We start from the raw sequence: 15275 nt of genomic DNA, 5'->3' as shown, positions 1-15275 counted from the left end.
TGTCTGTCCATCCACCCAAAAGCTAAAGGCCCATCACGTTGGCTGGGGGGATTGCATTCCACTACTTTCCCTTAGTAGCTAAGGAAAGTAGAGCCTGCGGTGTGTAGTAGCGAAGAGCATCAGACTCTGATCTGGAGAACCGGGTCTGATTCTCCACTCTGCTGCCGCAGGAAGTCGGGTGGGTGAACTTGGGCCAGTCACAGTTCTCTCAAAACTCTCTCAGCCCCACCTGCCTCTCAAGGTGCCTGTTGTGGGGAGAAGGGAAGGTGGATGTAAGGCCCTTGGCTCTGCTTCCTGGATCTGGTGGTCTACACATTGAGCAAAATTTAGGTGGGATAATCCTGAAGTGCAAGAGTGAAGACTACAGGTTGGCCAGGGTTACTTTTTCTAACACTTCCCCCATGGAAAAACTTCCTGCAGATTTTAAACGGAGAGAGATTGTAGTCTAGTCTGCTTTCTGCTGTGTTAATTTTCTGCTTGATGATAGACAGACAGACAGACAGACAGATGCACTAAAAATATGGTACTTATTTTGTTCCTGACATAATTTATATGCCCCCTCTACAGGCACCTGCTAGAAGGAAGTGGTTTGCAAGTTATGGTCCCTTCTACCGTCTCAGGTGTCTGTTACCTTGTTTCCACCTCATTTTGGGACATGCATAGATCAGACTATGGCAATGGAGCATGACAGAAAGAGAGAACATTGAGAACAAGTAGCATCTGTATATTCACAATGACTTGCCTCTACATATCTCCTTTACTGATGAGGCCTATCAGATATTTATGTTATTCTGGTCAAGAAACTCTGTCTTCATTCTGCCCTTCTGAATTATAGTTTGTAGATTTACTATTAAGCAATGTCTGTGACTGGGTTTCCGTTAGTCATATTTGAGTCCCAAGTGAAAATGCTGCCATGTGGATGTGATTTTTTAAAAAAGGAACCTACATGGTGGGTGGCTTCTTCGCCTGGCAGTAGTACAGGGTGCAGTTTAATTACTTTTGCCAAGACGAGCTTGGAACTCCCCCCCTCCCGGAAATTCTTTGCCAAATTTTCTGTGGTTCACCAAAGAAAGAAACCCATCTGCTGAATCTGGCAACTAAAAAGAAGAAGAAGATGATGTTGGATTTATATCCCGCCCTCCACTCCAAAGAGTCTCAGAGCAGCTCACAATCTCCTTTCCCTTCCTCCCCCACAACAGACACCCTGTGAGGTGGGTGGGGCTGGAGAGGGCTCTCACAGCAGCTGCCCTTTCAAGGACAACCTCTGCCAGAGCTATGGCTGACCCAAGGCCATGCTAACAGGTGCAAGTGGAGGAATGGGGAATCAAACCCGGTTCTCCCAGATAAGAGTCCGCACACTTAACCACTACACCAAACTGGCTCTCCAAGGAGCATTCAACATTAAATGGAGTAGTAGGGGAGAAGTAATGCAGTGTTGTCCAGCCTGCTGAAGAACCCTTGTGCCTTGCAGAGAGTTTTGCACACCCACTTCATGTCAGGGATATGACCAGATCCCTTAGTCCTTGCTGTTGTTTTGCATAAGTCACTGATCCAGTGGCTGTGCATCACAAAGGAAGTTGAGCCATGGAGGACAACCTAGGGTTTGTGTGTGTGTGTGTTTAAAAAGTGCCATCAAGACATAGCTGATTTATAGCAATGCCAGCAAGGGGCTTGCAAGGCGGTTGAGGAACAGAGGTGGTTCACCATTGCCTTCCTCTGCAGAGTCTTCTTTGGTGGTCTCCCTTCCAAGTACTGACCCTGCTTAGCTTCCAAGATCTGACGGTATCAGGCTATCATGTCTCCTTCCATCCCTACGACAAGATACACTTTTGGAGAATATTGTCTGCTACTGCTGCTCTTCTCTTTAGGAAACCCTGTGTGAGGAGGCCGAGAACCATCACAGGCCCTCAGAAACTGTTCTCTCTCCCATACCTAGCAATATGGTGAAGCGGTCAAGAGCAGCAGACGCTAATCTGGAAAACCAGGTTTGATTCCTCCACATGAAGCCTGGCGGGTGACATTGAGCCAGCCACACTTAGAGACTCCATAAAGAAGAGAAAAACTTCTCTTTTCCCTTCATATTTGGCACAAAGATCATATGTAAGAAAATTGCACAATTTATCTAGCTCTGAAGTTCCCCTGCGCTATATGTTCAGGGCCTCCCTGAGCTTGTGTTCAGAAGGTAGAATTCAACTTTCCTAGGTGCAGAATTTTTTCTTAAAGATACACACACAAAACTGCCTGATACCAAGGCAGAATATTGGTCTGTCTGGCTCAGTGTTCTGTACTCGTCCCTGGCACAACATCCCTGGCATATTGATGTCACTTCCATGTGATGCCATCACACTTGGGACATCATGCAACATCCCTGGCCACCTCCAGAAAGCCTACCAAAGCCCCCTGCTCCGGGCATGGTAAGGCCTGCAACCCTAGTAGAGGTCAGGTAGGTTTGTATGGTGTCTCCCCCTGTTATATGACCTCTGACATTTCCTTGCTAGAAACTAAGTGTTGGGTTGGTCTTTATGATATAAGATAAAGGCCATATCAAACTCTGCTAAACCCAAGAAATGCCACATGGTGCAGTTTGCCTTCGTTATTGGAGGCCCCGTCAGGCCAGGCAAAAATGGTCTGAACTCCTGAGGTTGGCTTATGACTGATACTGCATAAGTGCAAAAACATTTTCTTTTGGGAGTTTGGAAATTACAATGCTTTGGCTCTGTGTAGAAGGAGAAAAATGTTGAGGGCAGTGCCAAATTCAAACAAGCAATTTAAGAATGGTTTCCTTGGGCAGAGTCAACAGCAATTTTGTCCCTTCCAAAAGTCACAGACAACTCGCTTACCATCTACTTGGTAATTATGTTGTATTTGGAGACTAAATGCAATTGCAAAGAGCGTCAAAAATGAGAATAATTGCAACCCTGGCTTCAGTGTGAAGCTTGACGCGGCTCAAACGCATAAATCATCCATAATGTGTTCTACTTTTGCAGCTTTTCTGATTTGCCATGGAATGCACAGAATTCGTAACTTCTGTACTTTCAAAGTTTAGGAATTCAGTTAGTGAGTCTCTAATGGGTGTGTAGAATTTGTGCTGACATATGTAGACTCCCTCCTCTATTTTTGCTGTAGCGTGAAATGTTTCAACTTGAGAACCGAAGCTTCCTTTTGAAAAATTGAGACTGCGAGCCCTAAATGGCTTCTGCTGGCAGAATAATCAGCTGCAAAGTTTTAGTTGATCGTTTGGCAAGAGCCTTGGACTAACGGGCACCTCTCAGTTTAAAAGGGCTAATTAGGGATTGGGGCACAACAAGTTGCCCCGAACTTCTTGCAAGAAAGATGGAATAAAAACAAAATGCATCCAGGTAAATTAATTATAAGATTTATAACCTGCCTTAGGGTAGCCGATGGGCAAAATGATTACACCTAATCAACACAATGGCATTGTCATAAAAATAAGATGTGTGATAATCCACTATGAAATGGAGAGCTACTCCTCCCTTGGTTGCTGGTAAAGAATGTTGCTCAGTGACCTTGTGTCAAGATGTCTCTTGTCATTTTTTTCCTGTTCTCTGAAGTCCTTTCACTTTCCCGTGTCTCTGCGTTGCCTTGCTCCTATCTCTATGTAACAGTTACCACATTCTTTTCTGCCTGGTCTCAAGAGTTACCAAGGTTACTCTTGCCTGATTATGTGCATACCTGCAAAGGGGCCTGAGAAAGTCTTGTGGGGGGGGGCGGGGGAGGGACTGCCGCTTCCTGCTTTCCTTTGAAAATGTAACGGTTTTAGCCAGGGCTATAAGAGAAGGACAACAACCCACCAAGCCAGTTTTCTCAAAGTCCGTCCTGCCTTGGGCTGTCATGTATCATAGCTATTCATGAAATGGACTGTGATCATTGAACTGCTGGGGTCACAAGAGATAAAATAAAGTGCAAGTTCCTAAAAATGGCCCAACAACAAGATGTAGTTTTCACTATATCTTAGCCACCCTGAATCTGCTTGTGGAGAGGGTGGGATAGAAATAAATAAATATATAAAAATATAAATAAATATATAAATATGAATGAATGAATGAATGAATGAATGAATGGAAGGTGCTTCCTCCTCATTTATTGTCTCAGAAAGGTTTCTGTATTGAAGACTTGGAAAAAAATGAAACTTTGGTTTGGTGATTTAATTGAACAATCGATTTTAAAACAATGTTCAGTTTCAAAGAACAAGTCTCTGACCCATAGAAGAATGTTCCAGAATATTTCAATGCTTTTTCCTCTTTTCCTTCTATAACCACCTTCCTTACCAATGAAATGTAGTATTAGTTACAGACTTTACACTCCCTGGCAAAGGTATTGTGATCTCCTTCATTTGCATTGAATATATAACACTATAGTTTATTTGACTGTTAGCCTCTTTCTTGGTGCCAATTAATCCCACATGTTTTTTCCCTCCCCCAGGCATGCTTCTGGTCACAACAGACACTCTAGGCCATGATTTCCATGTGTTCCAAATACTGACCCATCCCTGGTCATCTTCGCAAAGTGCGGTCCATCACTTGTACACCTTGCATCGCGGGGAGACCGAAGCCAAAGTAAGTGGCACATCAACAACAAACCCTTTATTTGAGTCAGCCAGCAGGAGAGCAGTGTTTAGGGTTGCCAGGTACATCCCAGCAAACAAAGGGACATTGGGGGGGGGTGGAATTTGTCAGCAAAGGCAGGCCTAGGCCGGAACTGCTAGCTATGCTGCAACATGTTATTGTGACATGGGGACACTCTGGTATTTCGGTAAAAATGCTATGGTAGAATTCATTTTTACCATAGGTTAAAACAAAAAGGTAAAGATAGTCCCCTGTGCAAGCACCAGTCGTTTCCGACTCTGGGGTGATGTCGCATCACAATGTTTTCACAGCAGACTAATTACGGGGTGGTTTGCCATTGCCTTCTCCAGTCATCTACACTTTCCCTCCAGCAAGCTGGGGACTCGTTTTACTAACCTTGGAAGGATGGAAGGCTGAGTCAACCTTGAGTCTGCTACCTGAACCCATCTTCCGCCGGGATCGAACTCAGCTCGTGAGCAGAGAGCTCGGACTGCAGTACTGCAGCTTTACCACCCTGTACCACGGGGCTCTCTCATTTTTTTTACCATATATATTTTTCAAATTTTACCATAGAGTTTTGCCCAAATACCCGAGTGTCCTTGCATCACTGGCAACATGATGATACTATTTCTGGTATGTGCTGGAAATGACATTGTCTCATTGCTGGCAATCCCCAGCCTAGGCCTGCCAGTAAGTTCCCTGCCAGCCAGCTAATTAGCAGTGGGGGGGAGGGGGGGGATGCCCTACCTCTGGTGGTGGCTTGGCAGCCCGGGCAATGTGTGTATCTTTGGCAGGTGCTTTCCTTTGCATTAAAGTCACAGGCAGGTCACATCAGATGGAGTCCTGTCGTCCCTCCCCTCCCCAGATCATCTTGTGAATGATAAGGTATCCTAGCATTGGCACAGAAGTCTACAGTTTTTAAAATCTGCATTGGGTTTGATGGGTGTGTCGATATAGCACTCTTTATTGGTGACATAGTAGGCATGGATGCATGCTGCATTCCCTGAAGAGATAATGTTAGTGGTCTTTATTTTATCTCCTGTGACAAATGATTTATTTGAAGCACACGCACAATACAAAAACGGTCGCACATCGCCGTGGCAAATTTTGTGCGTTGCGTTCTTGCAGAGTAGCTTATTGGAATATGAATGAGGACAGCATGTTAAAATGTCTGGACACAAATGAGCAGCACTGAAACTAGATTCTCCCGAGTGTTTTAGTTGCAGCAACCTTTGTGATCATAGCCAATCAGGGATCCTGTAGTGAACAAGATGACATCACCAAAGGAAAACGTTCCAACTTGCAGTGGGAACAAGAGAAGGCAATGTTTGCAAATAGATGGTGGCAGTCCTTGCATGCTTGAGTTGACCTTAATGTTGCCCTGAATATTACATCTTTATTTTCAGTCCTAAAATAGTGTTTTTGGTGGTGTAAAATTGCTTCCTGAAAACTACTTTGGACACAGTTGTACTTCAGGATTCTTTATTGTCATTTTGGTGAGAGAATCAAGCTTTTAAGGGGGAGAGGCATGGCTAAGTGGTAAAGCATCTGTTTGGCATGCAGAAAGTCACAGGTTCAGTCCCCAGCATCCCCAATTAAAAGGATCAGGTAGTAGATGTTATGAAAGACCTGAGACCCTGGAGAGCTGCTGCCAGTCTTAGTGGATGATGCTTACTTTGATGGACCAATGGTTGGATTCCGTATAAGGCAGCGTCTTGCATTCACATGCTAAACTTTCTTCCATTGAATGGAATGCATGTTAGCTGGATCATGCCCTTTTAAATTAGTATTAACCAGAGCTGGATTAACAATTAGGCCAAGTAGGCACTGGCCTATTGGCCTCCACACCTTTAGGGGTCCTGGGCCGGCTCCCCCCCCCCGCCCAGCTTCCCCCCTGCTTGCAGCCCTCCCAGCCTGGATGCGCAGCCACCAACTGAGCTGCTCTTTGCCCCCCTTGCCTGGTGCGGTTGCTGCTGGCGTTGTCACCACTTCTGCCTCTTCCCTGCAGCTTTGTCAAAGGGGCTTTTGAGAAGGTGGCTGCAGGCTGCAGCAGGGGCCGTGGGTGGTGGGGTGGGCACTCAGACTCTGAGATAATTTGCATGGGGGCCCCCCGAGATTTTGACTGCCTTGAGGCCTCCACAGGATTTAATCCGGCATTGGTATTAACCTCATATTATACCTCATGGTATTGCAGTCATAGGCAATGTCATGGTTTCTCTCTGGCTGCCAGTTTCTTCAACCTAGATTAGTACAGAGATGTAAAATTTCCATATATTTTGAAGCTTTGGGAAAAATAGGAAAAAGGAAGGGAGGGAAAGTGAAATGGGGGAGGGGGAATGAAATATCTGCAGTACTTTCCTATCAGTCTTAGAATTTTTTTTTTACTGTTTCAACAGCATAAAACATATCGCTTATAACTTAGAATCATTTTATATGCTAACTAGTTGGCATATTTATGGAATTCAGCTGAAAATATAACCTGTACTATAGAGAAAGCTGCAAAGAGTTGAATATAGAAACAATATTCTGGAGTAGACCAAAGAAAGTGTATCACTTGGAAAGAAAAGATCTCATATAATTGCAATAATGCTAGAAGTGTAAGTAGCTCTCTGGTTAAATATGATACTGAAAACTGAACTGTTTAATAGTGAATTGTCATCAAACACATTTTAGTGTATTACTTTTTGCAAAATAATTCATGTTTGAACTGTAGCATATATCTTTGGAAATACTTTATGTCTACGATGCACATAGTAATTATAATTCTCTAATGCTGTAGCTTGTCTTACTATAACATAAAATATGTATAATACAATATAAAAATGTCATGCTACATATTTTGAGTGAGCACCAGCTTCCCTTAAAAAGCATTTCACTCATTCCAACAGAGAAAACATTTAATAGGAATTTATTTCGGTGTTTCCCCAAATTCCACCATTTTCTTTCAGGAAAAAAGTCCAGAAGAACAGGAGGGGAAGGGTCACTCCTCCCTCTGAATGTTTCCTTTTTGTTCTGTCCCCCCTCCCCCAGCCCTTCACATCTCTGGATTAGTGCTAAGGGAACCCCAGCTAATTAGGGTCTTGCAATGAGCAGAATGATATCTCTGAGGACAGGAAAACTTGGAGTGAGAGCAAGAGTAAAGGTAAAAGTAGTCCCCTGTGCAAGCACCAGTTGTTTCCGACTCTGGGGTGACGTCGCATCACAACGTTTTCACAGCAGACTTTTTACAGGGTGGTTTGCCATTGCCTTCTCCAGTCATCTACACTTTCCCCCCAGCAAGCTGGGTACTCATTTTACCGACCTTGGAAGGATGAAAGGCTGAGCCAACCTGGAGCTGGCTATCTGAACCCAGCTTCCGCCAAGATTGAACTCAGCTTGTGAACAGAGAGCTCGGACTGCCGTATTGCAGCTTTACCATTCTGCGCCATGGGGCTGTAGAGAGCAAGAGAAGGCAATGTAAATAAAATAGGTCAGTGTTTTTGCAGCAGTTTTCTTTGTGAAAGGAGAATCTGTGAGTAGGGTTGGGCACAAACAAAAGGGCTGTTCAGTTTGTGGGCAAACCACGAACTCAGTCGTCTCGCATATGAACCAAAGCAGGTTCATGCCCGAAACAGCTGAGCTGCAGGGGCAGCCTGCTGCTGTGGCTCAGTTGTTTCAGGCTCTAAACAGCCGAGCCATGAAAGTAATAAAGTCAAAAAACATCGGAATAACACTTTTACACAATATAGTGTATATGCAACCTACATTTTTCAGAATACATGCATAGCAATGGTCATCATTAGTGACTTATGAACCACTCCTGATACTGATAAATTCACAAATGCTCATAATACAAATACAGCTGGGAAAAGAGTTCTTTTCACTCCCCAACACTGCTGTATGAAGATAATAAGGTACAGTTCCTCAGTGGCAATTGCCTTCCTGCTGTTCTCCCTTATGTTCAGCAACTTGGGTGGAGTCCTCAAATCTCCAGCACAGCTTGTCTCCGAGAGAGCAAGGGACCGCAGCCCGGGATTCCTCACGGTTTCAGACCTTCGTCAGCCTTTTTCTCTCAGTGTTTTATCCTGGAGCCTCAGTACAACATTTAACCACTTGGCTCAACGCATGTTAATTGCTCTTTCTGTTTCCGGCTCTCCTGTTTCCAGCCATGAGAGCAGGCTGCCCCGCAGCTCAATTGTTTCCAAGCTATGCAGGTCCCTGTTTTGAATCTGAAGCTTGTGTCAGTCAGTGTTACCATATTAATATTTATTCATGACGGCCAGCATGCTGTTGTGGTTAAGAGCAGGGGTGGGGAATGTCCATCCTGAGGGCCGTTTACGGCCCTCGAGACCACTTGGCCTGGCCCTTGGGGATTGCTGGGCTGATCCGAGCCACATGGTGGCCTCCCTGGGGCCTGGCTGGCCAGTGAGGATTGTGAGGCGCAGCCGCACTGTGCAGTGGCCTCCCCGGGGGCCGGCAGGGATCCCTTTATTTTCCTTTCTTCCCTACATTTCTTTATTTCCCTTTCTTCTCCCCTTTATATTCTTTTCTTTCCATTTCTTCCCCCCATTTCTTTATTTCCCTTTATTCTACTTTCTCCCCCCCTTTATTTTCCTTTATTACCCAGCTACCACCAGTTCAATTTGCACTTGATTATCCCAGATGGAATGACCTAATATGCTAACGAGTGTGTGACATAATATGCTAATATTATGGGATGTGGCCTAATATGCTAATGAAAATATGCTAAGAAAAAGCCAAGCAGGAATTCATTAGCATATTAGGCCACATCCCATAATATTTGCTTAGGGCGGTGGGTCAGTTGTGTGTGTGTGTGTGTGTGTGTGTGTGCGTGCCAAATTAGGCTCTCCCCAAGTGACTTCAAATAGAAAAACACTTATTTGCATTAATTTTGCTGGCCTGAATCGTTCTCCCTCAAGGGAGCACTTTTTTTTAAGCTGATAATTTTGTATGGCCTGTGAATGATGTTATGAATATCCAAATGGCCCTTGTCTGAAAAAAGGTTTCCCACCCCTGGTTTAGAGTGTTGGGCTACTATCTGGGAGACCAGGGCTTGAATCCCCACTCCTAGGGCCAGTCATACTATCTCAGCTTAACCTATCTCATGGGGGTGTCGTGAGGATAAAATGGACTAGAGGAGAATGTTGTAAGCTGCTTTGGGCCTGATTGGGAAAAAGGCGGGATACAAATGAAATAATTAAAGAAATAAATTTATGCTGTATGGGGCCGGCAGCCACGTGAGCAGGAATGGCAGACAGATGGCTTGGTAGCTTCATTTACCTGCTGAGCTGTTGTGAGACTTGGGCTTTTACTTGTTCATTCTTCTCAAAATTCTTCCCAGTTTAAATCTGGAAAAATGGATATATTTTATTTGGGGTCCTTTTGGAGCTGGAAGTTTTTTGGGATATAGGTTCTTTTAGCATTTTTCTGTATCACCCATCTGAAGCCCTTGGGATAAGGGGAAGTCCCCTATTGAATCTGATCAATAAATCCTGAATTCTCAGAAAGGTTAACAACAGAGAAAAAAGCCAAGAAACCAGTTAGCAGAAATTTGAATACACTTGTCGCAGCGTTAGAATTTTACAGACTTCGCTAACGTAACCTGTTCAAACCGTCCTTCCATTTATTCCTGTGCCAAAATGTGATTACCACCTCAGAGGTAGTCCTGTGAATGCTGGTCATATTTGTGGTCTGCATTCATCAACTGCAGCTACCGTCTGGCCAGCAAACTAGAATCAGCATCTGTGATGATGACGAAGTGGGTTTGCAGGCCACAGTTCGTGCTCGCTGTGATTTTGACACAATGTCAGAATGGACAGATTCAGAAGCTGCCTCTGAACCAGTCAGATAGGAGTCAATTGATGCAAGTGAGTGCAGAGAGGATGGGAAAGAATATGAGAAGTGTCCCAACCTTACACCATGAGAGCCAGTTTGGTGTAGTGGTTAAGTGTGCGGACTCATCTGGGAGAACCGGGTTTGATTCCCCACTCCTCCACCTGCACCTGCTGGAATGGCCTTGGGTCAGCCATAGCTGTAGTAGAGTTGTCCTTGAAAGGGCAGCTGCTGTGAGAGCCCTCTCCAGCCCCACCCACCTCACAGGTTCTCTGTTGTGGGAGAAGATAAAGGAGATTGTAAACCGTTCTGATTCAGAGAGAAGGGTGGGGTATAAATCTGTGGTCTTCTTCTTCTGTCTGTTCTGTGCTTGGAAGCCCACCTACGATTTGAATTCTAACCAAATGCCAGCATAAAGCTCCGTGTCACAAGCCGGCTCTGAGCAGATGCAAGCAAGGGGTGTGGCCGAATTATCTTGGATCTTCTTGTTTGTGTAACCCAGGAGAAACCTTTTTATAAGCAAGCCTGAACTAGAACTCTTTGTCCCAGGGCTGGTTGGAGGAATGCTTTTAGTGTTATAGAAGGTCTCTGTCTCTCGGCCTCAAGACCGGAGCGAAGCATTCAGTGGCCAGCACACTTCCGTGAAGCCCTGCCTCCGAATCAGAGCTGGGGCAAGGGGAGGTTTCCTTGGAATAAGCAGTAATGGATGCCTGCTCCTTTGCCCCCTGCCAGCAGGCACAGTAAACTCAACTCCTTTTGGGGAAAGCCAAAGTGGAGAATGAGGTGAAAGGTTACATACCCACAGGGCTTTTTTTGTAGCAGGAACACCTTGGCATATTAGGCCACACACCCCTGATGTAGCCAATCCTCCTGGAGTTTACAAAGCTCAGTATAGGGAATACTGTAAGCTCCAGGAGGATTGGCTACATCAGGGGTGTGTGGCTTAATATGCAAAAGAGTTCCAGCTACAAAAAAAGCCCTGCATACCCCCATTTCCCTTACCATCTCCCCTCCCTGTGCCACTATATAGGGGCAGGGCTTTTTCTGTAGAAAAAAGCCCTGCAGGAACTCAATTTAGCATATTAGGCTGCACCCCTGACATCATCATGATTTCACACAGGGCATTTTTGTAGAGAAAGCCCAGCAGGAACTCATTTGCATATTAGGCCACACCCCCCCCCTGATTCCAAGCCAGCTGGAACCATGTTCCTGTGCATTCCTGCTCAAAAAAAGCCCTGGGGAGGGGGTATCTAGACACAGGAACATAAGGATCTGCTTTATTCTGAGACAGACTGTTGATCCATCTAGCTCAGTGCTTTGTATTCTGATGGGCAGCAGCTCTCCAGAGTCTTGGGCAGAGAAAGATCTTCTTTTACCTGCTACCCAAGAACCGTGAACTGGTGATGGGACCATTTACATGCAAAAACTGTGCTATAATTCCAAGCCCCCGCCCTTCCCTGAATTGGCTGTTGAACAATTACTTCTAGCCTCTGACTCTCCCCCGTGTATGTGGAGTACTTTGAACACCTGAAATGTGCTACAAAAATGCTGAGTGTTGTTGTTAGGCAATGGGAGGCACATCGTGTCCTAGTGGCATGCAGTCCTCCTCTGCAAACAGATAAAGGGCTGGTTCTTTGCCCAACCACACGTGTCTCTTTGATCCTTGAGTGTAAACACACACCAAAAGGCCCGCAGCTCACATTATCTCAATCCCAAGCAAATAAATGTAGTGATAGTGAGGCGGGCTGATGGCCAGAAATCCATGTAATCTTTTCAGCTGCCCGACTCTTGCTTATTCTGACTCTCGGGCTGTTGTCACAAGTGAGCTCGCTTGAACCTGTGCAAACACAGAGGACAATATAATCGTGCTGCCATGCGCCACTGAAAAGGAGGCGCTACTTTTTTCAGGCTGTGAGAGATTTGTTTTCTCCCCAACGCAAACTTTGCCAGAAGTACGATTAAGATTAAGCTTTGTCTGTTGGGGTAGATTGGTGACTTTTTTTGTTTCTTAAACCGACTCGTTTCTGTGGGGTGGTTCGTTCAAGGCATGTGGGGGAGCCAAAAGACGGCAAGTTCCAGAGTGGTCTTGATAGGCGTTTGCTCTGCTCACTTGAACTGGTTTCAACCTTCAGTTGCTATCACAAAATATATGTGAGGCTCACCATAGAGTTGGAAGGTTAGAGCAGTTCCTTTGTCATATGCCTGAAGGGTTACTAGCCAATGGTCACATTCATTGATACCAAAGGTTCACATTGTGTATATCTCTAGACTTTTCTAGAGTGTGGGGGGGAAGTAGGGGCTTTTCTAGACTTTTCTGGAGTGCGGCAGGGTGGGGGGGAGTGGGAGCAGGCACGCCTGCTTTGGTTGATCAGTTTTAGAGAGTAGCCATGTTAGCCTGCAGAAGAACAGCTAGATTCAAGTCCAGCAGCAGCTTAGAAAGCGTATACCCCCATTGGTCTCTAAGATGCTATTGGACTTGAATCTACGTGTCCTGTCCACCAGGTGTACCTGGGTGTGTTGGATATCATTCTTGCATAAACTGGATTGTGTAATAATTTCCTGGATTTCCCCCTTTTTTTGCACTAATGGTTTCAGATCTCAGGACTATAACTGAAAGTACAACATGCAAATACCTTGTGGTAGGACAAATTCAGTGTTGCTGTGTGTAGACCTCACACTCTTGCATACCTCATCCTTGTTTTCACTGTGTCTTCTGGGGCACAGCTAATTTGCTGGAAGTGGCTAGTCAATATTCAGTGTAAAAAGCGTAAGTTCATTATCAGTCTCAGTGCAGTCCCTGTGGGGGATTGCTTTGGTGACTACTTGTTAAAGAACACTTACCGGTAAGTGCAATCATGTTTTCTCCTAGGGACAAGCTAATATAGCCATTTTTCTTCCTATTTAATGCATATATTGCTGTCATTGGTTTGATTCAGGATGTTTTGGGTTTGTTGATTTGGGTTTTTTTTTTTTTGTATTTTTATGTGCATATGTGTGTGAACATGTGTGCACCTGGAAGTCATGGCAACCTCTGGTGACTGACCCCTACTGAGGGCCTGGAGTATATTCAGAAAGGTGGCTGAATAAAGCCTGCCTCTGCCTCCCAGCTGTGGTATTCCAAGGCGGTCTCCAATCCAACTACTTGCCAGAGTCGATCCTGCTTAACTTCTGAAATCTGATGAGATCAGGCTTGCCTGGGCTGACCAGGTCAGGGTGCCTTGCTTAGTTTTTATTGCTCTTGTGGATTCTTTTTTCATTCATTCTATTTATACACAGTAGACTCAGAAGATCACTGAAAATGTTACAACTTTTTACAGGGGGGGCGGGGTGGGAAATCAGTACAAGAAAAATAATTGGTAGGACTACTCCAGTAGAGACTGGAGATTTCCCAGAATTATAGCTGGTATCCAGATTGCAGAGATTAGTTTCCCTGGAGGGAATTATAGTAGCCAAAGACCACAGTGTAAAAAATAATACTAAGTAGCTGTGGCACCATGTATAATGGCACTACTTAATCATATATTTATGAATTATGATAAAAAAATTAAGAATATTTAAACCTTCAGTCTTGTGGTAATTATTTGCATACAGAATTACACCATAACACAGTATATGTTCTAATAATGGGTTAAAAAAAAGTAAAGGTAGTCCCCTGTGCAAGCACCAGTCGTTTCGGACTCTGAGGTGACATTGCATCTCGACATTTTTATGGCAGACTTTTTTATGGGGTGGTTTGCCATTGCCTTCCCCAGTCATCTACACTTCTCCCCACCCAGCAAGCTGGATACTCATTTTACCGACCATGGAAGGCTGAGTCAACCTTGAGCTGGCTACCTGAACCCAGCTTCTGCTGGGATCAGGTCATGAGCAGAGCTTGGACTGCAGTATTGCAGCTTTACCACTCTGCACCACGGGGCTCTTATAATACAATACACAGGGCTCTTCTAATAATACAAACACCGATTTCTATTAGATAGATCCCAGTAGGCAGCTGTGTTGGTCTGAAGCAATAGAACAAAGCAGTAGATGAATGCACCTTTAAGACCAACTAAGTTTTATTCAGAAGGTAAGCGTTCGTATGCTCTTAAGCAGACTTCATCAGACAAATGGGAATGAAAGCAGCAATACTTAATATAAGTGTGCAGTGTGGAATCATGGGAACGTTTTTAGCAGATTAAAAGAATCACAAATAACATCTGTGTTTGTTAGTGTAGGACAAAACAGCTGAAAAAACACTAGGTGATAAAAATGTTTCCAGATAACAAGCTTGAAGTAACAATATTTCTAAGTCATATACAAGAACTCGCTGAAATAAACTGAGGCTTGACAAAACATTTCAAAGAATGCTGAGACAAACCAAAGCTTGAAGGACAAACGGGGACTAGATCTTCCTAGGGTCTTACAGGAAGAGACATCTTAAAATTTATTATTGTACTAGTTACACAATAGTGAGTGTTGAGTGTATCAACTCCAAACAGTTTCACAAAATTTACATAAGTGAGGGAATTGCCGATCTGAAAATCTGTGGAGTACTCAGCCTACAGAACTTCACAGCTGGCTCGATTCTCCTCAATATCCCTTGGAGGGAACGGCAGCTTTGGACTGTGGATTCTGTGGCATTATAACTTCCTGAGGTCCCTCCCTAACGCAGGTTGCACCCCCAAACCCTGGGGATTTCCTAACCTGGAGCTGGCAGCCCTCCGCACAGGTGCAAGAAGAGTTTCGTTGATTAATTCTTCAGTGAGATAAACTTGTCATTGAGTCAGATGGCTTTTGATATTCAGTCTCATCCCTGGTTCTTTGCACCATAAAAGTTGTCTGGGATTTAAAAGGGGGGGGGGGGAGAGACAATGGGAT

At 44.6% G+C, this 15275-nt stretch overlaps 1 protein-coding gene across 5 annotated transcripts in view; it reads left to right on the top strand.

Annotated features, from left to right (window-relative positions):
- BCAS3 (BCAS3 microtubule associated cell migration factor) overlaps positions 1 to 15275 on the top strand; it is an 831824-nt gene that overhangs the window by 205887 nt on the left and 610662 nt on the right. For all 5 annotated transcript variants that reach the window (XM_060259085.1, XM_060259086.1, XM_060259088.1 and 2 more), the window contains exon 13: positions 4444 to 4577. In XM_060259085.1, coding sequence (XP_060115068.1) covers positions 4444 to 4577 — 134 coding nt within the window. The remainder of the gene's footprint in view (positions 1 to 4443; positions 4578 to 15275) is intronic.

Source organism: Heteronotia binoei, chromosome 18 (genome assembly GCF_032191835.1).
Source record: "Heteronotia binoei isolate CCM8104 ecotype False Entrance Well chromosome 18, APGP_CSIRO_Hbin_v1, whole genome shotgun sequence".
Lineage (NCBI taxonomy): Eukaryota > Metazoa > Chordata > Lepidosauria > Squamata > Gekkonidae > Heteronotia > Heteronotia binoei.
The sequence above is the reverse complement of the archived record's forward strand: the minus strand, read 5'-3'. Positions and strand labels throughout refer to the sequence as shown.